Raw genomic sequence first — 25,923 nt, 5'->3', positions numbered from 1 at the left:
TCTGATCATCCTACGTAAGCCCCTTAATCTTCTCAAACAAACGGCTATATTCCTTTCTTGTCCCAGATGTTCTTCTAAGTTCCTGTAAATTCACATGAGCTGTCCTACAAGGATAGTCGCTGTCTGGGAGAAAACCCTGCAGTAGGTTATGTCCTCATGCACACAGGATGTTAAAAAAAACTCTCCTAGAAGCTTTCCTCCTAGCAACAGCGGTTTTGCAGAAAAAAAACACCTGATGCTTGTAAAAGTATCTAATGCTATTACAATCATTTAGGTGAATTTACAGGCAACAAGCGAATGAACGTTAATCCATTTCATTGGCAAGAATAATAATTTATTCTGACCACTAAAATTAAATAACGATCAAGCGCTTAACACGCCTACCATTAACATGCGCTTAGGCGTGTTTAGACGCGTTTAACCACGTCAAGCATTTTTCCTGCCAAAACGCTGCTGCTGTTGGACCACTGGTCCTGGTTTTTTTTTCCTGCTGGTAAATGCTACTGCTACTAAAATCTTCTAAAAGTTTTTGTGTGCAGGGACACATAGGATAACATAGAGGGCCGTTTGGAAGCAGTAAAAAACAAAAAAACAAAAAAAAACACCTGACTCCCCTAAAAGTGGTTGCAAAAACACCCAGTGTGCATAAGGCCTAAAAGTTAGTCTCAGTGGACCTCTTAAAATCGAAAGATTCAACATTCAGCATTTCAGTTTAATGCATAGTGTAGGTGAGGAATATGAAGAACTGTTTGACATTTAATAGAAACATAGAAAAAGCAACGGCATAAAAAGACCAAGTGGTCCATTGAGTCTGCACGTTTGTTTTTATTTTCTTTTGTGTCTGTTTTTTTTTGGGGGGGGTTGTTTTTTTGGTTTTTTTTTAGTTTTTTTTTTATTCAGGCAAATTTAATTAATTTGTGTTTTTGTATCTGTTTGCAGTTTAGCTTTAAAGTCTAAATTACAACAAAAACATAAAAATTGTATTCGGTCAATCTCTACAATTCATACTCATTTCAACATATGTTGTCCCTTTTAAAACGTTCCAAAAAAATACCTGTTGATCTACCGAATATCCAGTGTGCTCCTAATTTCCTGTTTGAACCTAATTTCCTGTTTGAACTGACAACACAGTGCATTGGTTGTACTGAAATCTCAAGCAATGTTGTCAGCCCTGTCCCATGTTCTCTCTTCATCTGTGTAACATAAAACAGACGTGTTCTGTAGTGCAGAGAGGGAAAACACAGATAGGGCTGGTAACATAGCTGGGAATTTCAGCACGGCAGGGGGCAGAGCGGGTAGAGTGGTCAGCTCAACCAGGAGGTTAGGAGCTCACTTGATTTATGGCAGAATCAACACATCTTTCTGTACTTGTAGACCCACCTTGACAAACATTTAGAGGACAAGGATAATGGTAACAGTAAGGATTAGGAGACAAGGGTAGCCAAGTGCATAAGATGAACGTTGGGACATAAATTAGAGCAAATCAACAGACTGTATGGCAGAGTCAGTTCAGAAGCTATACTTTTAGTATTTCAATCCAAATGACTTCATTTATTTTGGTTTTGTTGTCCCTGATTCAGTTAACTGAAAAGGTGGTAATAGATTACAAAAGGCAAGTCCTGCTTGTGTAAATCCATTACAATTAGGAGAGAATTCTTGGGAGACCGCAGTGTGTATCTGAACAGCATTCCTAATAACAGACTGAGTACTATGGACCTAAACATTGCCTGCAGTACAAAGACTTGACTGACACACACAGCCGGCTCTTTCTAGTGGAAGATTATAGTCTGTGCACTATAGGCCGTTCTCACAGCACAATGCTCAGGAGATGTAGGGAGTACTTGACTTTTATATAGACACATGCTAATGTTTACACAGCAAACCCATCGTTAAAATCCTCAGCAACACAAAGCAATGTCTGCTAAAATGCTGTTGTAATATCAGGACTGCATAGTACCCAACCATTTCACTATTGGAGCCAGGTCTCCCAATACCCATTTGCTTTGATACAGCCTTCAAGTGGAGTGTAGACCACCCATGGTAGAATGGGGCCAGGGCACATGTGTGCACCAGGCACAGAACCCAACCGGAATGTTTTTTTTTTATTTGCACAGACGACGTAGATTCGGAAGCATGGATAAAGGTGCATATTTTAAACTCTATTACATATTTATAAAAGGTGTTCTCTTACTATTAAAGAATTATTTCTTGTTCACATTCAAAGGAAATCCCTTTTACATTTAACATTTATAACATAGACTGATAACCACCATTCCCTCTGTTCTCTTGGCCACTAGTCTTGTATCATCCCTAGGGCAGTTCTTTTGCTGAGAGCAGTGAAGTAATTAAGTTTCTCTTCGCTACAGTGAAAGGATAACGGAGTCTCAGACTCCTGGTCTGAACTACCCACTGTAGCTGAGGGGTTTGATGGACAGGCCAGGAGATGCATGGTCTGTCCTGTCTCCCATGACCTTACACTATGGCTGATAAGCCAGGAGTCTCCTGATCCTGAACCACCCACTGTAGCCGAGAGGTTTGATGGACAGGCCAGGCGATGCATGGTCTGTCCTGTCTCCCATGACCTCACACTTTGGCTGATAGGTCAGGAGTCTCCTGATCCTGAACCACCCACTGTAGCCCAGAGGTTTGATGGACAGGTCAGGAGATGCATGGTCTGTCCTGTCTCCCATGACCTCACACTTTGGCTGATAGGCCAGGAGTCTCCTGATCCTGAACCACCCACTGTAGCCGAGAGGTTTGATGGACAGGCCAGGAGATGCAAGGTCTGTCCTGTCTCCCATGACCTCACACTTTGGCTGAAAGGCCAGGAGTCTCCTGATCCTGAACCACCCACTGTAGCTGAGCGGTTGATGGACAGGCCAGGAGATGCATGGTCAGTCCTGTCTCCCATGACCTCACACTTTGGCTGATAGGCCAGGAGTCTCCTGATCCTGAACCACCCACTGTAGCCGAGAGGTTTGATGGACAGGCCAGGCGATGCATGGTCTGTCCTGTCTCCCATGACTTCACATTTTGGCTGATAAGCCAGGAGTCTCCTGATCCTGAACAACCCACTTTAGCTGAGAGGTTTGATGGACAGGCCAGGAGATGCAAGGCCTGTCCTGTCTCCCATGACCTCACACTTTGGCTGATAAGCCTGGAGCCTCCTGATCCTGAACCACCCACTGAAGCTGAGCGGTTGATGGACAGGCCAGGAGATGCATAGTCTGTCCTGTCCCCCATGACTTCACACTTTGGTTAACAGGCCAGAAGTCCCCAAATCCATCAAGGCCTTCTACACCTATTTATATCTCCAAGATAGTTCCCATTGGTTGATGGTAATTGTAGTGTCTTATAACCATGCTCCAGAGTGAGCAGATGTGACATATCCACTGCCATGATACATCCTTCAGGTACCCAGCCATAGCTGCATTAAGTGAATAGGAGCGCAGATGTCACACCGTTGTACACGGTGTTTACTTAGGAAATGGTAACATTGTATTGTTACTAATTAGCATTTCAAATATACATATCTGACACCACTTAAAGTGTTACTAAACCCACAACAGTAAAATCAGTCTGTAAATGAACTAAAGCATCCTTGTTATTCTCACTGTGGAGCTCAAGGGGTAAATCCTCCACATTGTGTAAAAAGGCTGTTTGATCCTGTCTTCTCTGATCCTCACCTTCTTTTACTGTCCCCAATCCATCTCCTGATGGAACAGAGCCTTGGGGGCAAGCTGTACATGCTCAGTTTGATGTGTATTGCTAGAGAGTTTTTTTTCTTGGGAGAGTGCACAGGGCACAATCAGCACTGCCCAGACAGAGAGCCAGGGGTTCTGCAGCCTCATAGATCAATCAGGGGAGAATGCAAACTACTACTACAAGGTTTAACCAGTGCTCTGCTGAACACTGATAGAAGTCACATGACTGCTCTAACTGCTGATGAGAAAGTATTTAGCAGTTTATATTTGCTAAAATAATTGCATTTCCATGTTCTGTGTACTGTGGGAGACCAGATATAGTGAAAGCAGGGAACGGGGTTTAGTAACACTTTAGGGATGGATTTACTTGTATCTCACAGTTCAGCTTTAACCTCCCTACAACATATTCCTTTAACAGACTCTACAGGGAGCTTCAAAGATTTGTATAGGGTACATTCTAAGCATTTACAACACATGTGACAAGCAAAAGGCCCGTGGATGGAATCTGGCCCACCAGGCCATTTCATGTGGCCCTTGCAGCTGTGGCACCCCCTTCATCTCCATCCCCACTTTGTCTCAGCAGTCAGCAGCAGAGAGGAGGACAGGCCTCCTCCAACACATCTTATGCTTGTCCATGCAGCTGCTGAGAGACTTGTCTTTGACCCCTCCATCTCAGCAACTGGCAGCAGACAGTAGGACATAACTCCTTCTACAGATCCCGCACCTCTTTGTGCAGATGCAGCACCCCCTCATCTCAAAGTCACCTGTTCTCAGCATTCAGCAGACTCCAGCAGCCAACTCCAGCCCTCTTCTGGTCCTCCTCTAGACCCTGCACTATCTGCTTCCCAACTCTGCCCCTAGCACAAGGTAAGGGGGTGCACTGTGATGTAAAGGAGGGTGGGGGATTCTTGACTTCTGATACTGGGGAGGGGGACTTTTGACATCTAAGGGGGGATGGGGTGCTCTGGACATCTAGTCTTAGAGATACAACCATACTGCTGATGCAGCCCGCAGTGAAAACAGTTTGACACCCCAGTCTACAGTTTTTAAATCTGATGCTATACAAGTCTATGGGGCCTCGTTGTGCTGGTTCAGCCTATGGAGAAGAGGATTCCTACCCAAAGAGGATGAAAGCAAAGAATGGGTCAATGCTGTCTAACTAAGATAAGTAAGAAGCTGGAGTGTAGGGTTTTAGTGTAGATTAGCGCAAGAGGATTAGTGAAGGTGAGTTAGTGTAGGTTTTATCAAAAGTACACCTGTACTAACCAAACCATGAAAATTAACCAAAATGAGCAACCCATTATTTTTCAATGTTTAACTTCACCACTTCTAAATATGAACTCTTACATTTATTATAAATAAAAACAACTCCCAATGCATAATCAATAGCCTATACCTCTGCTACATTCTTTGCTAAAACTTAGTTGTTCCCCCACTGTACCATCTTGCCTCACACATAGGTTAGAGATGGTAAAGCCAGGCTGTCAATCACAGCTTCAACAGTAAAGCTACCACTATCCTTCATGTTACAGTCATGCGTCCCTACTGTCTGCATAAATAAATAACTGGGCAAAGGGGCTACACATGGAAATGAAGACTTAATTTTTGATTTTTGATAAAAAAGAAAATGTGCCTATCAGTAAAAGTGCTATGTAGTTTTCTTAGGCAACATGTTATAAATAAAAAAAACCTATAGCTTTCCTATACATATATATTTCCCATACAGCATTAAAAGGGCATTTTCTAGTCTATAATTGCCTACATAGCATGGCCAAAGTCCAAGGTCAAAGAGCATTTGATTTAGGAACAGCACTATTGAGAAAACATTCGGGTAACGTCAACGGACCAATCTATCAATATCCACGTGAATACAGTCTTCCAATTTGCTAAGAATCAGGCCCTATGGTTTCTGGTCAATCCTTAATAAAGTTGGCGATGAAGGACTCATTTTGAAGAACCATTTCAAAATGTCTCTTAAAAACATCAAACCATTAAAAACAAAAATCAACCAAAACCTAAAAACCAAACATGACCATGCATCATCTAAAGTGTTGTAGTTTAATAAAAACAAACTAAACTAGGACTTACATGCATGCACCCATAGAAACCCAGACATACCTTGACTTTTGTTAAGAGCACCGCAATCCCAATTGCTCTGCTATGAAAATATCAATTTTATACCTTGAGTTTCATGCTTGGCTTTGCCCCATCTCAACTCCGGAACCTTGAATTGGTTCATAAAGCTACCCAACACAATTAGTGACCAAAAGCAAAGAACAAAAGGGCAAAGTCTAGCACTAACTTCAAGTGATGAAACAGATATTTGAAGAGAGCCCTGAATTACCAAAGGCTCCAGAGGTCCAGTGGTCAAATTAGTTCATTTTACTTCAGTACAGATTCACTTTTAAAAGCAGCTGAATACATTTAACCTTAGTCATATCCATTGAGAAACCACTACATCAACCTCTCTTATGATCTGTTAAAATACAATAGTACTTCCTGATATAGGCTCTGAGGTTGACCACATCCAACACGTCTTATCAGAAATCTGGCGCTGTGCAAATACAACGATCAAAAGACCTTTAACAGCAGGTGCTTTTCTAACATAACCACATGGGCTTTTGACCTCTTACTGATGACTTGACAACTGATTTTAGTTAAGTGAAACAAGATGGTGGAAGTTTCGGAAATGAACACTTGGTGCAGAATATATCTAGATGAATATCCGCACTAGCTGCTCCTAATAATGTCCAAGAGGGAAAGGAATTATTAACCCATCTGCCCAGGGCTTCTGTTGTTCATCCAGTCATAGCTGTCTGTTATACAACAGTCTTCTCATCTAATTACAACTGCCTTGTTACTGACATCCTGATGCTCTCAGAACACCAAATGCTGGGCCATGTGAATATTCAGACCAATAGTTTGTAGATCACACCCATCATGGACAGAGGATGGGCTGCACAGCATTGCGTGTCTTGAGGCTGTAGTCAAGGCAAGAAGCACCTAAATTAGATGATATGAACTAGACTGCCTGACTTGGGGTTCTTTGAGACACGCAGTAGGCCTACTGCACTTGAACGGTAGATAGCCTTTAAGAGGGCAACATAGCAGTCACTGACAGGCATTCAGGAGGTGATACTGCCAGTTCCTGATGTTTGGTTTTTTTTTAATTGCTGAATGGAACTTTTACATTATGGGACTTTGCCCCATTGGCTCGTGTCCCCATTAAACTGAATGGACGAGTTTGACAGGCGGTGCTACCTGTCAAACTTTGCAGCTTAAGTTAAAAATGCTGCAGCCCTGGCTGTAGTGTTGTCATGTCAGGCTGTAATGTTAGAATTAGGGTGGGCTGCCAGGGGCAGTAAGACCACAGCTCAGCTACCCGTTTTTACTGCTCTCCCAGCCACCCAGAAGAAAGAGTCCTTAGAATAATCACATTTATGTCTGGTTACTATTAAAGTGATTCTAAAGGCTCACTTTTTATTATTTAAAAATAACAAACATGTTATACTGGCCTGCTCTGTGCAGTGGTTTTGCACAGAGCAGCCCTGATCCTCCTCTTTTTGGGTCACCCAGTAGCACTCCTGGCTCCTCCTTCCTGCTGAGTACCCCCATAGCAAGCTGCTTGATGTGGAGCACTCGTGTGCTTGCTCCTGAGCCAGCTTTGTGTGTCCATAAGACACACAAAGTACAGCTTGGTCCTGCCCACCACTCCCTCCTTACTGGCTATGACTGGCAGCAGCCTAAGCCAATGGCTCCCACTGCTGTGTCTGATTCAATGAGGAGAGAGAGCATAGAGAGCTTCTGCTCTCGTGTACATCGCTGGATCTAGATCGGGCGCAGGTATTTTTCTGCATTTAGAACCACTTTGAAAAGTCTATGTATAGCCAAACCTTTTTTTTTTCCTGGTCTAGGAGAGAGTATGAAGGGGTTAAACTCACTATCAGTTTCTTTTTTGCACTGAAAAATTACGTTCACTTTCTGTCCAGAAGACGCAAAAGGAAACAAGAAGAAATCTCTCCAAAGTGAAGAGAATTACCCTGTTGGACACTTGTCACCAGTCACAGGTGACCCCATTGGAAGAGATCCCCTCATCTCGTGTGCATGTAACATGTTGGACTCCCTAACATTTACTGTTTTGATAACAATGGTCACAAAATCTACCCACCAGGGACACAGACAATGAATTGCTGGTTGGGGTTCTAATCCTTTTCTGTTCTATTTGAAAAGGTAAAAAAAAAAAAAAAAAAATTATAGATATACTTAACTGTACACTGATTAACCAGTTTACCTCCAGAGGTTTATAAACCCTTCATGATCAGATCATTTTTTGCTGCGCTACTTTAACTGGCAATTGCTCAGATAGAAATAGAGCCTTCTTTTGGTGGTATTTAATCACCACTGAGTTTTTTTATTTTTGCTCTATAAATTAAAAAATAAATCTTTCTTCATAAATGTAGGTCAAAATGTCTTGTAGAGTCTACAAATATATATATATATATATATATATATATATATACATACACACACACACACACACACACACACACACATACATACACACAAACACATACAGAGGGCAAAATAAGTATTGAACACGTGACCATTTTTCTCAGTAAATATCTTTCTAAAGGTGCTATTGACATGACATTTTCACCACCTGTCAGTAACAACCCATGTAATCCATACATACAAAGAAACCAAAACAACTAAGTTCAGAAATTCAGTTATGTGCAATAAAATGAAATGACACAAGCAAAAGTGTTGAACACATGAAGGCGCAAAAAGGCATGGAAAGCTAAGACACCAGCTGAAATCTATCAGTAATTAGAAAGAAATCCTGCCCCTTGTCAGTACAAATTAATATCAGCTGATTCAGTCTTAATTGATGGCCTATAAAAATGTGTCTCATTACCAAAGGTGTCACACAAGACATATCTCACGATGAATAAAAGCAAAGAGCTCTCTCAACCTTCTTGCAAAATATACTGATCGCATTGATTAAAGAAGGATTTTAAAACTTCTGAATGTTCCAGTGAGCACTGTTGGGGCCATAATTCGGAAGTGGAAAGAACATCATTTCACCATAAATCAGCCACGGCCAGGTGCTCCTCGCAAGATTTCTGACAGAGAAGTGAAAATAATAATCAGAAGAGCTGTCCAAGAGCCAAAGACCACTTGTGGAGAGCTTCAGAAAGACCTGGAATTAGCAGGTACAATTGTACTCTGCCATGGCCTGTATGCACACTCACCACGCAAGACTCCATTGCTGAAGAAAAAGCATGTAGAAGCTCATTTAAACTTTGCTGCACATTGAGACAAACCTTTAAAACACTGGGAGAATATAGACTGGTCAGATGAGACCAAAATTTAACTCTTTGGATGCTATAATACACACCATGTTTGAAGGTCAAATGGTACTGCTATTCACCCCAAAAACACCATACCAACAGTGAAGTCTGGAGGTGGCAACATCATGGTGTGGGGCTGTTTTTCAGCATACGGTACTGGCAAACTTTATGTGATAGAAGGAAACATGAATGGAAAAATAGATAAAATAAAAGAGATAAAATTCTGCTGCCATCTACCAGGATGATGAAGATGAAACAAGAGTGGACATTTCAGCAAGACAATGATCCCAAACACAAAGCCAAGGAAACTCTCAACTGGTTTAAAAAAAGAAAATAAACTTGCTGGAATGGCTCAGCCAATCACCTGACTTGAATCCAATAGAAAATCTATGGAAAGAACTAAAGATCAGAATTCATAGAAGAGGCCCACAGAACCTTCAAGATTTGAATTTTGTTTGTGTGGAAGAATGGGCCAAAATCACACCTGAGCAATGCATGCAACTAGTTTCTGCATACAGGAGGCATCTTGAAGATGTCATTACCAACAAAGGATTTTGTTCGAAGTATTAAATAAATGTCAGTTAGCGTGTTCAATACTTTTTCACTGTGTCATTCCATTTCATTACAGATAACTTCATTTCTGAACGTATTTGTTTTGTATGTATTTTTTGTATGTATGGATTGCATGGGTTGCTACCGACACCGACCTTTAGAAATACATTTACTGAGAAAAATGGTGACGTGTTCAACACTTATTTTACCCGCCGTGTATATTTGAAAATCAATCGGTCCAATGTAGTCTTGATGCCCTAAAATGCCAGGACAGTACACATACCTCCAAATTACCCCTTTTTGGAAAATAGACAGTCCAAGGTATTTAGTAAGAGGCATGGCAGGTTTTGGAAATTGTAATTTTTTGTCACAATTTTTTGAAAAATGAAAAAATTTCAAAAATATGCTTTTTTCAACATTTTTTTTTACATTCTGACAATATAGCACAGCGTCATCATATGACTGGAGTGGCGATGATCAGGGGTACAGACTGGTGACAGTATGTAAAAATATAAATGTAAAAAAAAGTTTTTAACCTGTTTCTTTTTTTTGTTTACTGTCATCAGCATAGTTCAGTGTCACCATACTACTCTGGGGGGGGGGGGGAGGGGGGCGGATGATCACGGATTTTTTCTTTTTATGATCACTGAAACAGCAATCGCGTAAACTGTCATGAATAGCTTTCATTCATGACTCATTGTTTACTATTGTGATTCTGTGATTGGCCCAGATACCATATGATAGCTGTGAGCCAATCACAGAATCAAAATAGTAAGAAGGTTTGATATGAATGAAAGCCATTCATGACAGTTTTGGTTACATGGTACCATATGATCACTATGGTTGGTTATAGCGATCACGATACCCTGGCCGCTGTACACACTCTGATCCGTTGTGTTCACTGATCAAAGCGGTCACAGGCTTGCGCTAGTGTGCATGAGCACCAAGACATACAGATACGTCGCAGTGCCCAGGGAAGCCGCCCTGGAATACCCAAAACCTAAATTAAACTATATGAATTAGGGGTTGAGACAGGCAGTGCCCAGGGAGCAGTAAATGTACTGTTGGCGGGTGGCAAGTGATTAAAACTGAATGTTAGGCAGATATATAAACAAATTGTTATAGCCATGCACCCATTAATAAATCTTTACATTTATTTTTGACACAACAGACGTAAATAAATGTATTAATACTTGTTATCAGCCATCTGTAAACCCCTATACCCTGGAACTCAGTCTAAGTGAGAAAGGGGCAATACTGAAGCTGGCCATACATCCACTGATTTTTTTTCCATTCAGCCCATAGGCTTACAGACTCTTCCATCCACACTAAACAGCACAGATGGACGAATGGATGAATGGACGAATCTCTGATTGCGGCTATATCTGTGGGAGTCCAGTGGAAGCCGAAAGTCAATGTAGTAAGCACAGCTACTTCAGTGATCTCCACTAGCTTTCAGGTCCCATACCAAGTGGCTGCCCTGCTACATTCCAAACACAAGAGGTTGCCCACTTGGCTAAGGCGCCATTCAGGGAACACTTTGCATGTTCTCAATGAATGCAAAGCGCACTCTGATTAGACAAGGAAGAGTGGCCGTGTAGTGACTTCACAATCCCTACCACAGCCAGATAGAGAACACTTTGCATTCATTGAGCAAATGCAAAGTGTTCTCTAAAATATGCCAATGCCAAGGAAGCGACCTTCTAGGTTCACTAAGCAGCAGGGCAGCCACTGAGATCGGGATCCAGAAGCTAGCGACAATGACTTTATTAGAGGTGCCTACTACTGTTATTTCCAGCTTCCACAGGGATGCCACAGATACAGCACATATTACATTGGTCCAATGGAACTATGTAAAAATTGCCATACCTAAACTTCAGCTTTAAGCGCCTGATTGTCAGCTATGGGTCATTACACACAACACATCATTAATGTTAAGAGCAAAAACCAACATCGTTTGCTATATAACGAGACTGAAAAAAATGATCAATAGCTTCAACTATCACATCTGACTGTTAGCTTTTGCTATTTAGCACTTGCTAAATGGTTTTGTGATTTTTTTTTTTTTTTTATTCAAAAGTATTTAAAAAGAACTGTCACCAGGGACATAGTGCTGCAAATGCTGGATAATGATGGGAATTAACCTGCAGCAGCTTCAAAAAGAAACGCAGCATGAGGCAGAAAATAAACAAAACTGGAGTAATAGAAAGTTCAACTGAGACGTAATGACTTACTACTGTAATTACATTATACAGCACAGCACAAAAGAAGAAAGTGAAGACAGGGTTACGAAAAAACAAAAAAAAACACACTCTAGATAATTCTTTAAAATTAAAGTGACCTTGTCACTATAGCAAACCTTAAATACTTGTTAAAGAAATATGTAAATACTTGCCTTTTCTGCTGCCCACACCTCAAAACATTGCTCCGATCCTAAGATATCTGCTCAAACCTGCATTGAAAAATGTACACTTCCAGAAGTGTTGATCTCCTGGGTCCACCACAACACTCACTGGTTCTTCCTGCTGATGTCCATGTTGCTAATATAATGACACATTGGTCAGAGAGAGGAATCGGTGAGAGCTGGGGGACCCAGGAGATCGATACTCGCAAAAGTGAAGGTTTATCTGCTGGAAAGGTTTATGGTGGCACAAGCAGCAGAAAAGGTAAGTATTTACACTGTTCTTTTGCAGGTATGCCTTGATTTTGGATTGTTTGTAGCCACAGTTGCTTAGACTTAAGGGTCCTCGGCTCATTTGGCAACCAAAAGGGATCCTAAAGATACTAGTGCCACTCTCTGCTCCCATTCCTACTCTTAATTTTACCAATTCATCAATGATATGTGTGGAATAACATCAAGACTCTACTGAAGAGAAGAAAACAACCAGCTACCGTGAAGGATGTACAAATTAGGACATCCTATAAAAAGGTATTTAAGGGGATCTTCACCCCTCTGCTCATTTGGCAACCAAAAAGGGACCCTAAAGATACTAGTGCCACTCTCTGCTCCCATTCCTACTCTTAATTTTACCAATTCATCAATGATATGTGTGGAATAACATCAAGACTCTACTGAAGAGAAGAAAACAACCAGCTACCGTGAAGGATGTACAAATTAGGACATCCTATAAAAGGAATTTAAGGGGATCTTCACCCCTCTACTCATTAGGCAACTAAAAAGGGATCCTAAAGATACTAGTGCCACTCTCTGCTCCCATTCCTACTCTTAATTTTACCAATTTATCAATATGTGTGGAATAACATCAAGATCCTACTGAAGAGAAGACAACAACCAGCTACCGTGAAGGATGTACAAATTAGGACATCCTATAAAAAGGTATTTAAGGGGATCTTCACCCCTTTTTAATCACTTTTCATAACAACCCCCCCCCTTACCGATTCACAATTTTATTTTCCTACACTTCTGCCTTTCTCGCGGAGAGTGATGTTCTCCTCCTGAAGCCTCCTGAGATGCTCACAAGTATCATCTGCATCAGGGAGCTGGCTTCAAGAACCCACAAGAGACAACCACCTTCCTGATGAAGCAAGAAGAAAAGATGGTGGTGGGCGATGGCAGGCTACACCAGACAATGCTGGATTTATGGACATGCAAGTATGCGGTCAAGGTAAGAAGGGAAGAAAAAAAGGAAAGTGGGAATGAAGTTCCCAACTTTATAGTGTGCACCTGTTCTGAGGTTTAGACTTTTGTAAAGCTGACCATACACATATAGATAATATACATGGAAAAATCTCCTGTTGAATCTATTGTATTTTGAAAGCTAGCCCTGCCAACTGTCAAAATATTCAAACAGTCCCTGCATCTAATTGGATGCGGGTGCTTTTCGGCAGCTACATTTTCCACCCGGCTTCTTCAGTTTTTCAGTTAAGGGATGGCAAAAGCAGGAGTCAGCCAACAGGAACAACTATTGAGCGAATTTCGGCTGGTTCATCAGGAACTGGACAAATTGTGCATGGCCAAGTTAAAGTGATATAAAAGGTTTGGGTTTTTTTTCTCTGTTTTTAGAAAAACAGCAAATATGTCATACTTTCCTGCTCCGTGCAGTGGTTTTGCACTGAGCAGCCCCAATCCTCTTCTGATCGGATCCCCTGCCGGCGCTCCTAGCTCCTCCCTTTTGACCAGTGCCGCTATTGGGGCACTGGTGCGTGCTCACTCCAGAGCCCCACTCTATGCATCCATAGGACACAGAGCCACAGCTCAGTCCTGCTCTCTTCTCATTGGCTCACTGGCTGTGAATGACAGAAGTGGAAGTCAATGCTGTGTCTCAGCCAATGAGAAGGGAGGGAGACCTGGGACAGCCGAGACTCCCATGCATATCACTGGATCAAGAGGGGGCTCAGGTGAGTAAAAAGGGGGAGCTGCACCCAGAAGGTTTTTTTTAACTTCATGTATTGAATTCATGAAGGTAAAAAACCTTCAGTCTTTGCAACCACTTTAAGTGTTTAGTATCACAAAGATGTTTTAAAGCTGACCATACACATTACAATCTGATTAAATCTTTGCATTTAGATCTACCGGCAAGTATTTAGAACAAGTGCCTGCTTGATTGCAAAGAAATAGATTTGTTTTTCTACGTTGGCCTTCACATTATATAGTTTTGGTAAAACTAACATTCAAAGTGTAAGACGCATAGTCCTCTTAAAGTGTTGAATATCAGCTGAGCCATTTGCAGCTAACTCTTCCACAGGGTGACCTGCCAGCAATTAGACGTGCGTTTTGTGTCGTTCCGATTTGTTTTTCAGATTAAATTTTCATTCTTGGCGATTCAGATATTTACGAACCTCCGGATGGACATGGTAACGTATGTAAACAAACTGAAAGTTATAACGAAATTAACGAATGCATGTGTTTCATTTGGATGATGTCACATGATACGACAGTAGTTCAGGCCCATGGGGAAATTAATTAAATTTTTGACTATGTTCAATAATTCAGATAACAAATGGATCGGAATTTCATTCCATTTGTTAATTTGGATGCGCATGATGCCAGTTGATATAGTCCATTCAGCTCATGACATTTTTTTCAGTGGGTTGAACTAGCGTCCAAAATATCAAATCCTTCTGACTAGAATCAGCCCGATTTGATAATATATTGAACATATAGTAATCTTCTGGAAAAACTGCTAAATTTTTCAAATCCACCTGGACCAACAAATAAACTAAATGAATGTCGAAGATCTGAAACAAATTCTGAAAATGAATTGGGTAAACATAACAAATATGACAAAACAAAATGTTTTAATGAACAAATGCATCCGAAGCAAAACGACAATTTTCGGCGTGCTCATGTATACCAGTAATGTCACTTAAAGAAAAGTACAGGGGACAATATGAAACATAAAAACATGATACTACCAAAATATGCTAAATATACCCAAATGGAAGAAAATATATTTGACATATATTTTTAAATTATTCTTCCCAAATATATTGCCATATATTTGAAATACTGAATATATATATATATATATATATATATATATATATATAAAATCTACACACACATACATAAACACACTGCATGTTGAATTGCATTTTTATTACAAAATATAGGCAAAATATTTTTAAAAATACATTTCAAATATACTTTATATGTCTTTAAAAATACAGATCTCCATTTTTGGAATGCATTTACAAATATATGTAAACATTTTTAAATATATTCTTCAGATTTTTTTTAACATATAAAAATGTGTGTGTATGTATATAAATTATTTATTTTTTTATTTACTGAAATATATTGAATATGGCCAAATTTGTAGTATTTCAAATATATGGCAAAATATTTTGGAAGAATATTTTTAACCACTTGCCGCTCGGCAGCTGTATATAAACAGCCGGATGGTGGGTTGCCGTTCATAAATGGCGACTGCCATTTTGGACTGTGCGCACTCCCTGGGAGTGCGCAGCACCACGATCCGGTGCCCGCTGTGTCCTCCGGACACATTGGAACACCGATCGTCGTATGGGACCTCTGTGCGAGGTCCCAATCAGTGATCACATGCAGAGTAGTAAGCAAGATATCATTTCTGACATCATTGCTTACTACGTGTGAAATCTGTGAATCAGATCAGAGGTCACATGATACAAGGCTATTCACAACAGCCTTGTACCATGTGACAAGCTGTGACCAATCACAGCTCACACAGGTATTTCTCAATGGCTGCAAGAATGCAGCCAGAGAGAAGGAGAAATGATTGCTTTTACAGCCTTTATGGGTGTAAAAGCAATCAGTGTAAAAAAAAAAAAAATAAATAAATCTTCATCACCCCCCACAAGTAGTACAGTGTCACCATGGTGATACTGTACTGCTAGGGTGACAGAAAAAAAAAACGTAAAAAATGTTTTATTAAAATTATAATTTTTGGTTATAATCTAATTTTGGTTATTGTTTTTTTACTAAAAAGATAACTGAATACATTTTGGCCAAGATTTATGATGAAATATTATTTATTTGCAAAATTTTATAAGAAAAACACTTTTTTTCAACGTTTTTGAACTTTTTCATTTATATAGCAAAAAAAATTAAAATCCCAGTGGCGAATAAATACCACCAAAATTAAGCTTTATCTGTATCAAAAAATGCTAAAAATTCATATGGGTACAGTGTAGCATGATTGCGCAATTGTCATTCAAAGTGTGATAGCGCTGAAAGCTGAAAATTGGCCTGGACAGGAAGGGGGTAAAAGTGTCCGGACTTGAAGTGGTTAAAATATATTTCAAATATATTTTTCTTCCATATGAGTATATTTACTGGAACATCCGAGAACAGTCTACTGCAGTAAAAACAATTATGGTTTAAAACAAAGAACATTTGTAGCAACATAAAACCAAAAGATGAGTCAATAGCAACCAATCAGATTTCATCTTTTATCAATTTAAAGCAGAAAAAAACAACAAAAATGACTTCCGATTTGCACATTGCAAGGAACCATTTGCCTTGTTCAATAAAGATATACAGAATATACAATATATGAAACATCTCATACAAATAAACAGGCTTACTTACATGTGAACGTGAGGGGGCTGGAATCTGCTTTGGTTAATGTTGTAATGCGTAAATGCCTGGGTGGGGTTGGAACTGTATTCGTCCACAGTCACTGTCACTTTGCCTTGTGAGGGAATACCATGAGCCATCCTTCCTTCTTATAGACATGAGCAATTCACAGCGTGCGGGAACAGCAGGGGCGAACGAGCATCATGTGTCCACCAACTACGAGCCCCAGAGGTGTGTTCATTAACACTGCAAGAGCCTGCAGGCCAAATGATAAAAAGAAAAAGAAAGTTATTAACTCTTGTTATCCATATGGTCCTAAAAGGTGGACCTGCTACGTACCAAGTGAAGCACATTACAAGACATACAGCTAAACATGCTATACTATCTAAGCATTATAGGTGTAAATGAGGGAAGAAGGTTAGTTTTATTTCCCGTATTTGTATAAGAGATATGATATAAAGCATTACAGAATTTATAGTCACGCAACGCCCAATTTGGTCAAAGGTCTGTTACCCCACCAGTACGTTACAGGGTCTTAAATTATATAATGGGTATGAATACAGAGGGAGAGTGTTCTTGGGTCCTGTCCAGCTGGAGGAGACCCCTGTGCAGGGGCTTTGCCCCAGGGCAGGATTAGTGGAGGTGCCCTTTTAGAAGACGCCAAGGTCCCCGCTGGAGCTTTAGCTGGGGGGGGGCTATACGCAGAGTCTGGACCTGGAGTCGGTTTGGATTTGGAGAAGCTCACTGGAGAGTGCCAGGAGGAAGTAAGGGGAGGAGTGTTCAGTTGTCTTATGGCCGTGTGAGTCTGTGTCTCCCTCACCCAAAAGTGCCTGATGGATATCGGATGGAGGCAATTTATGATCCTGTGGCATTGTGAGTAGATGACCCAAATGCTGGGTATTAGTGGTTGTAGCTCTTGGTCTTTTGGAAGAAGTCATTGCCACCCAACAGCAGTAGGGATTCTGTGGGCCTTTTTGTGCAGCTCAGTGAGATAAATGAAGAGTCCTCAAAGAGTTCAGATCACCAATTTGGCTCCCTTCACCCCATCCAAGTTCAATGTAACAATAAAAAGAAAAAAAAGACACCCCTAGACTGTTCTATTTGAACAAGTGGAAGAATGGACAAAGTTCTGTGTGCTTGGCTGTGTGTGCTCTACCTGGGGAAAAAGAATCTAGTTCACCAGCGGCTCTTTAGGGGGTTGAGCTATTTACACAAAAAACAAAAACATCTCATAGATAAAAAATCTGTAGTGAGAAATGAAATCAAGATCCCAGTTCTCAGTCTTCAGCTCTAACCACATAAAGGGAACCTGTTAAGATAGGGATATGGGTACTGCCACTGTTGACTCATTTTAAAGGTACAAATTCTAGGCTTGTTATCCCCATGTTTCTTTCACTACCTCGTGAATCACTGAATCGAGTGAGTTTGGACCTCATGACTTGTCTACTTGGTCCTAATCATAATTCCACCAAGTAGAGAAGCAAGAATGAAGACGTCAACCTTGGAGCTCGACACTAAAATATAATTACAGTGACAACTTCTATTTCTTTCCTGACATGTTCTCCTAAAAGTGAACCTGAGATTTCTTTAGAGTGTATTTACAGCCAAAACTTGTTTTTGCTTTTTATCGATAAAGTAGGGGATGGTTAAAACCCCTGCCAAGTTATTTTTGCCACCTGTGTCCCACTGGTGAGATTTTCTTCACGGTCCCAAAGCACTACGAAAAGACCTTCTATGGTCACTATGTAGCCAGCCTTTATGAGTTGCTTGTTGGTTAGGAAGGTCACCATTACATTTGCTGGCCAACAGGAAGTGTTACTAAAACTATAGATATACAGTATGTATAATCCAAGAGTAATGTGTATGGCCAGATTTAGACAGATTTGATTTTCTTCTTAGAAACATAGAACAGTAAAAGCAGAAAAAAGACCAAGTGATCCCTTGGCATCTGCACCATATTTTCCCTTTCTGTGAAGCACTCTTCAATCTTGGTTTACAACCACAAAACAACCCATGCCGTACATTTTATGTAGCTGTTCTTAATAGAGGAAGTGACCCTTGTTTTTCAAAGAAAAAAAAAAGTACATCCAAAACTGACATCTGAGCTTCAGAGGGATATAAAAAGGCTGAATGACACCTCTCTGTTGGGAATTTCAATAAGATCTCTACCATTTGAGTTTCCAGCTCCACCCAGAAGTCATTTCCTTGGCTGTATAATGCCTCCAGAGTTGGCCAAAAATGGGAACTCCGATGAGGAGCTCAATGCTGCATTCTTTGAACACTATAACAACAAGCCAGAATGTGCTACAAAAAACCAGCATCCGCCAAAACCAAAATATCACATTTCTGTACACTTAGCATTTCAAATCTTTCAGGAAGAAGTACTGCATTTCTGAACTTTTAACAAAGACCATGGATTGCTAAAGAGGGAAACCAACGAAAAGACTATTGCAGACTTAAATGTATAGCCATATATTCCTTTTAAATTTGACCATCTGCTAAAATCACACAAATATTCAAAGTTATAACTAACTGCATGTTCTAATTTAAAAAAAATGTTACTTTTTTAGGTTACTTTTCTAAAGTGGTTAGAAACCTATATTCCTATCTATAGTGTGTACTTACCTAAATCCAAAGCACTTAGTGTGATTTCTGTCTGCTTCCTGCCTACTCTACTATGTGCATGGGTCATTTCTGATAGCTAATGCCAACTCCAAGGAATTGGGGGGGGGACAGGAGATTTGAGCTTTAACACCCTGCCTGTGACTGACAGCTTCAGCTATGCATGTTTCCCTATAAGTGTGTTGGGGGGGGGTGTCCTCCTTCCAGGTCTCGGGGTACATTCAGTTGCCTGCTATATGCTCTGCAGTGTGTGATGTCAGATCCCTGCTCCTGCCTGATAGAGCTGAGAAACGATGTGTAAATTCTGGATTTTGAACTGATTTAGAGGGGAGGGGTTCAGATAAACAGGTGCAACTTATGTAGGGGAATTTGTTTAATTTCTGTGCATCATCTGAGGCCAGTGACTTCACTGAGCATACAACCACTTTACGTTTAAAAGATTAAAATAATTCTAAAGGCAATTTTTTTTTAAATAACAAACATGTTATACTTCTGCTCTGTGCAACAGTGTTGCAGAGAGCAGCCCGATCCTCCTCTTCTTGGGTAACTTGTCGGTTCTTCTGCCCTCCCCCCTGCTGAACGCCCCCATAGCAAGCCATTTTCTAAGGGTAAACGTGTGCGGGCTCACTCCTGAGCCTGCTCTGTGTATCCATTGACACACAAAGCGCAGCTCAGCTCTGCCCCCCACTCTCTCCTCATTGGATGTGCGTTAATGGCTCCTGCTGCTGCTTCTCTGTCCAGTGAGAAACAATGAAAACCTCTTCTGCATGCTTTTACCTATATGTAAGACTGCATAACATCTTATCCTGAGATATCTATTGCTGAGCCTTGAAGATCATTCTATGAAGGAAGGCAAAGAAGTAACATCGCATTGCTGATGGTGGGATGACTTGGGCCTTCCATGTGAGCCTGGGACCAAGCTACACCAAACTGGGGGGAACATGGGGCACAGGACAAATTACCCAATGGACTTCCATGATGGGAGAGTGGTATTATCTCTGTGTTCTGTGCCCCAGGTTCCCCCCAGTTTGGTGTAGCTTGGTCCCAGGCTCACGTGGAAGGCCCAAGTCATCCCACCATCAGCAATGTGATGTTACTTCTTTGCCTTCCTTCATAGAATGATCTTCAAGGCTCAGCAATAGATATCTCAGGATAAGATGTTATGCAGTCTTACATATAGGTAAAAGCATGCAGGAGAGGTTTTCATTGTTTCCTATGGAGCTAGAGAGAGTATCTGTGGCATGGAAAGTAGAATACTAATTGAGGGAATGGAAGACCGGGCACTAAGTGTGGTGTGAAAAGGCTACCTAACTTCAACCACACTGGAAGAGGAAGAGATAGCTGCCTGGAATTCAGCCAAGGAAAGGAGTCGTAGATGACGTGAGAGGCTCCCTGGAATGACCAGTGACATCCAAGAGTGAAGGTCAGTTTGGGTCTGCATAACAATGGGGCTGAGTCTCACATGGCTTCGGTCAGAACCTATTTTAGGATGTAGCCTGTGTAGCTCTGAAAGCTTCTGTTGTTATGAGAGCGGTCTAAGCTCCAAAAAAGTGTGTGTGATGTTTCTCCCTTCATTTCATGTATGGGCCACCAGACCCAACATTAAAAGTATCACACCATTAGCCAGGTCTCCATCAGCCTTTTCATCAGTCTGCATAAACTGATCTCCATGCTTTTCACAGTAAAGTGGTATTAGACCCAAAAGCAAACATTTATTAGATTGCAGCTTACCAATTATTTTATGTGATGGATGCATTCGTTCGTTTTTTTTGTTTTTTTTTAGGCTTTCTTTATTCTAGTTTCACCTGTGATCCAGCCAGCAAGTCTGTTGTTTTACAACAGAAAAAACTCTCCAGCAGAATATATCAGTTATAGGGATGGGACAAACCAATTAACACTGACAGGGGTGCTTTTATTTATGTAAAACCTTTACCCCAAGAGGAAAAAAATGTTTGCTGTAACTGGTTATAAAGTATGGTCTAAATCTGCTAGTACATCTAGCACTCCATTGCCCCCTCCCCCCAGACTGGCAATGCTGCTGTCCAAGGATGCCCCCTGTGCTCCTTCATTCAGAGTGGAGGCACTCTAATAAAGGTGATGTGTTACTAGCCAGATCACCAGATGAAAACAGAGGGGGGAAAAGGAAACAAATGCAGCCACCACATCTAATGATTGCTGTAACGGAACTGACCTAGACTGCGCTTGAGTACTTCCATTAGTATTCGGACGGGGAAGCGGTATTCTGACAACAGACACCACAGCAGACCATACAAGACTAGACTAGTCTTGAAGTAAACCAGGAGGTAGATTACTTTATTTGAACACAGATACAAGATATATACACTCAGGGGGGACAATCCCCCCTCCCTGCATAATGATACAGGGTGGGGCAATCTAAATTTAGTAACAAGAGACACACATATTCAAACTTCACACCAGCAGACAGTCCCATCAGGAGGGAGGGCTGCTGGAGACAACCCCCCCTCCCACTAAGCTAATACACATAAACACATACATTCCATAATAGTTTGCTCCCAAGCCAGACAAACAATAGAACAATGGGATGCAGCCACATAACATTAAACAATCAACAACCCCCCCCCCACCTATCTCCTTAACATGTCTACACAGTCTGAGACAAAGCCCACACAATATTAGGACACCCCTAACAGGCACAGGGTGACTTACACATAAGAGGGATATGGGGAGCGGAGACAGGGGTCTCCCCACCTCTACAAAGTGAGCTGGGTTCCATGGGCCCCCCACACCCAAAGTAACTCACATCACTATTGCTAAACTGCAATATATTACATTTTTGGTTTTGGGTTTAAAGCACATTTCAAAGAACAAGTGTCAATCAGCCCCCAGAAATCTGCTACTATTATTTGAAGCTTAGTAAAAATAACTAAAAAAAAGGGGAAAAAATTATATATACATATATGTACACATATATATACACACATACATATATATATATACATACATATACATACATATAAATATATATATATATATATATATATACAGTGTATATATATATATATATATACATATACATATACACACACATACATATATACACACATACATATACACACACACACTTTATTTTTTTTTTTTTCATTCCTGAACCTAATGTATTAAGGGGAATCAACTAGTCACATGACTTGCCATCCTATTTGGAGATTCTCTAAAGGCCTGATTGGGGAGAGCCCCTACCTAGCAAGCACTGCTAAAATATTCAGCAAAAGTCACATGACCATGCGCTGCTCTGGTGCAAAATTCACATCATGGAATAGGTAGGGTTTTCAGGTATTTGATGAACTTTTTTAGGCAGGCTGAATGATATAATATGGTTTAATTTTGATTATAAATTCACTTTAAGCATTACATCAAACATACCCTTGATATTTGCAAGCCTCGGAAAAAAGGCCTGTTTTGTATTCATCTTCCCTCTAAACACACGTGTCTCTAATTACAGATATTGAGACATAAGAGAACAGCCCTACTGCTATCATTTCAATTACCAGTCACACAAAAGGTCAAATGATTTTATTCATGTGCACACTGCCAGCCTGTGAACCAGGTAATAATCACAATCCTGCCATTTATCAAGTCATTTATTCCACATTACATGTTTTTGATAGACTAGATGACAACTAGGAAAAATGAGAAAAAGGGAAGACGGTATTGGTGGTATTTTAAAGTGGCCATAATGCTGATAAAAAAAAAATACTATGGATAATAAATCACTAAAATAATACACAAAGTAGCAATTTACATACACATAGTACTGAGTTTATTATTGATAATTCTAGTTTTGAACTGAAAATCAATCTAAATTCTGAACAGAATGGGGCCACCCGCTCCGCTTTTGTTAAACAAATGCACAATAAAAGTGCCAGTCCCATTCCTGTAGAAAAATCAGTGGTAGGCTCTGACTTGGGCAACCTGGCCACCATCTTTTACAAAAAAAAATCCAGGAAGGTGGAAATAGCCACGAGAGAAGAGTATACTTTTCCTTCATTTGATGGTTGCCACACTGAAGCTCTAAATATGTTTCCTTGTACTCAATTTTAAACTAAATGTCCTGCCTAAGGACATACTGTACAGTATATCACAAGATATTGGCTAGAACCTTGAGTATCCATGAAAGCCTTTTCAGTGCCTGCTTTAGTTCTGTTACTGGGGCCTAATTTTCCTTACATTTTGAGTATGGTTGGCCTATTACCATTCCCCTGTCCATTGACATCTATGGGCATTCTCATTGACCAAGAAGATGAAAGCTGGTGATGCACTGATATATTGGACGCTGAAAATTATTGGACTTGCAAAATCGAGTCCCATGGACTTCAAAGCAAAAATGCCTCTATTTAAGTTTTTAATTTTATATATTTTTCATTTTATTTTCTGTCCTATTTTTCTGTGTTATTTTCAATAAAAGGTATTTTATGTTACCGGATTGTATTTTTTAAATTCATATTAATTTAAATTCATGATAGTAATTGGGCAGCACAGTGGCTAAATGGTTAGCACTTCCGCCTGGCAGTACTAGGGTCGTTGGTTAGAATCCCAGCCACGGCACCACCTGCCTGGAGTTTGCATGTTCTCCCTGTGCCTGCGTGGGTTTCCTCTGGGTACTCCGGTTTCCTCCCACATTCCAAAGACATGCTGGTAGGTTAATTGGATCCTGTCTAAATTGGCCCTAATATGTGTATTTATGAATGTAAGTTAGGGACCTTAGATTGTACACCCCTCGAGGGTTAGGGACTGATGTGAATGTACAATATATATGTAAAGTGCTGCGTAAATTGACCACGCTATATAAGTACCTGAAATAAAGTCAAATACAATTATATATAAAAAATATATAGCATTAAAAACTGCCCATTTAGTATTCGGTTTTCGGCTATGTGCACCTTGATTTTTGGTTTTGGTCCAGAATTTTCTCTTTGGTGCACCACTAGTCTCAGCCGAGGGGTTGTGTCCATTAGTGGTGGAAAGAAGAACGGTGTGGTCAATCCATAAGAGGCAGACTTGTTATGTGGTTTCCCTGATTAAAAACCATAGAAACTTTAGGATGAGCTTGTGACCTGGAAAGTTGTTGACCCTAATACACAGTGTCTTGTATCCTAGAAGAGTGATAGGGGAAGGCTCCTCAAATGCTAGGAGGGGAAACCTGACAGAAACCTAAGCTTGCACCCCCTAGAGGTATGGAAAGCAATCCACCCTATATCAAAAACTGGTCTTCTAGGATGGGGCTTGGCATAGGTTTATCCAGCAACCAGTACATGATAAAAGGTGGATAGGGAAACACCACAAGTTAAAATTGTTGTAGTGCAAGAGAAAGAGAGCAAAAGGAAAAAATAGAGAGAATGAGGGAAAAAGAGTGCAAGAGAGAGAGAAAAATAAAATAGAGGATAAAGAGAGAGGGGAAAAAGAGCGAGAAGGGAGAGGAGAGAGAAAGAGGGGAGAAAGAAAAAGAAAAAAAAGGGGGGGGGGGAGAAAATAGGGATAAAAATGAAAAATGGGTAAAAAAAAGAAGAGGAAAGGGAGAAGGAAAAGGGAAAGTGAGAAGGAAAAGGGAGAATGAAAAGGGAAAGGGAGAAGGAAAAGGGAAAGGGAGAAGGAAAAGGGAAAGGGAGAAGGAAAAGGGAAAGGGAGAAGGAAAAGGGAAAGGGAGAAGGAAAAGGAAAATGGAGAAGAAAAAGGGAAAGGGAGAAGGAAAAGGGAAAGGGAGAAGGAAAGGGAAAGAGAGAAGGAAAAGGGAGAAGGAAAGGGAAAGGGAGAAGGAAAGGGAGAAGGAAAGGGAGAAGGAAAGGTAAAGGGAGAAGGAAAGGGAAAGGGAGAAGGAAAGGGAAAGGGAGAAGGAAAGGGAAAGGGAGAAGGAAAGGGAAAGGGAGAAGGAAAGGGAAAGGGAGAAGGAAAGGGAAAGAGAGAAGGAAAGGGAAAGAGAGAAGGAAAGGGAAAGAGAGAAGGAAAGGGAGAAGGAAAGGGGAAGGGAAAAGGAAAGAGGAAGGGAAAGGGAAAAGGGAAGGGAGAAGGAAAGGGGAAGGGAGAAGGAAAGGGGAAGGGAGGAGAAGGAAAGGGGAAGGGAGGAGAAGGAAAGGGGAAGGGAGGAGAAGGAAAGGGGAAGGGAGAAGGAAAGGGGAAGGGAGAAGGAAAGGGAAAGGGAGAAGGTGAAAGGGGAAAGGAAAATGGAAAAGGCAATTATAACACTGAGTTGATTCAACCTTTTTTTATTTGTCCTGGTGACCATTATTACCAAGACAGAATAGGACAGGAAATCCAGAAATTGTCCCTACGGAGATGTAGGGAAATCTTTCCATAGGGCACCTGTTTTGGTCAACTGTTGCATAAGAAAATTCCCCTCACTTTGTGGAGAATGCTTCTCACTTGTGGTGGCTCCAGTAGGGGGAGTGAAGTGAAAGCTCTGCTACAGGGCACAGATAGCAAACAATAAACTAACTGGGGTCTCAACCCTTCCCCATCCAAGAAAAAAAAAAAAGATTTGGTGATATAGATATATATATATTTTTTTTTTACTTAAAGTGTTACTAATCCCAGGACCCTGCATTCACTATGTCTGGTATCCTGCATTACACAGAACATGGAAAAGCAGTTAGAGCAGTCTTGTGACTTCTATCAGTGTCCAGGTGAGCACCTGGTTAAAGCT

General features: G+C 40.7%; 1 protein-coding gene across 2 annotated transcripts in view; it reads right to left on the bottom strand.

Moving 5' to 3' along the window:
- Positions 1 to 25,923, bottom strand: part of MPPED2 (metallophosphoesterase domain containing 2) — a 288,810-nt gene that overhangs the window by 214,375 nt on the left and 48,512 nt on the right. For both annotated transcript variants that reach the window (XM_089673486.1, XM_089673485.1), the window contains exon 2: positions 16,638 to 16,881. In XM_089673486.1, the coding sequence (XP_089529612.1) occupies positions 16,638 to 16,765 (128 nt within the window). In that variant the 5' untranslated portion in view covers positions 16,766 to 16,881. The remainder of the gene's footprint in view (positions 1 to 16,637; positions 16,882 to 25,923) is intronic.

The sequence above is a fragment of the Staurois parvus genome, unplaced genomic scaffold, assembly GCF_062004578.1.
Source record: "Staurois parvus isolate SC_StPar_1 unplaced genomic scaffold, SC_StPar_1.0 ptg000138l, whole genome shotgun sequence".
Classification (NCBI taxonomy): domain Eukaryota; kingdom Metazoa; phylum Chordata; class Amphibia; order Anura; family Ranidae; genus Staurois; species Staurois parvus.
This window is presented reverse-complemented; position numbering and strand designations above follow the sequence as displayed.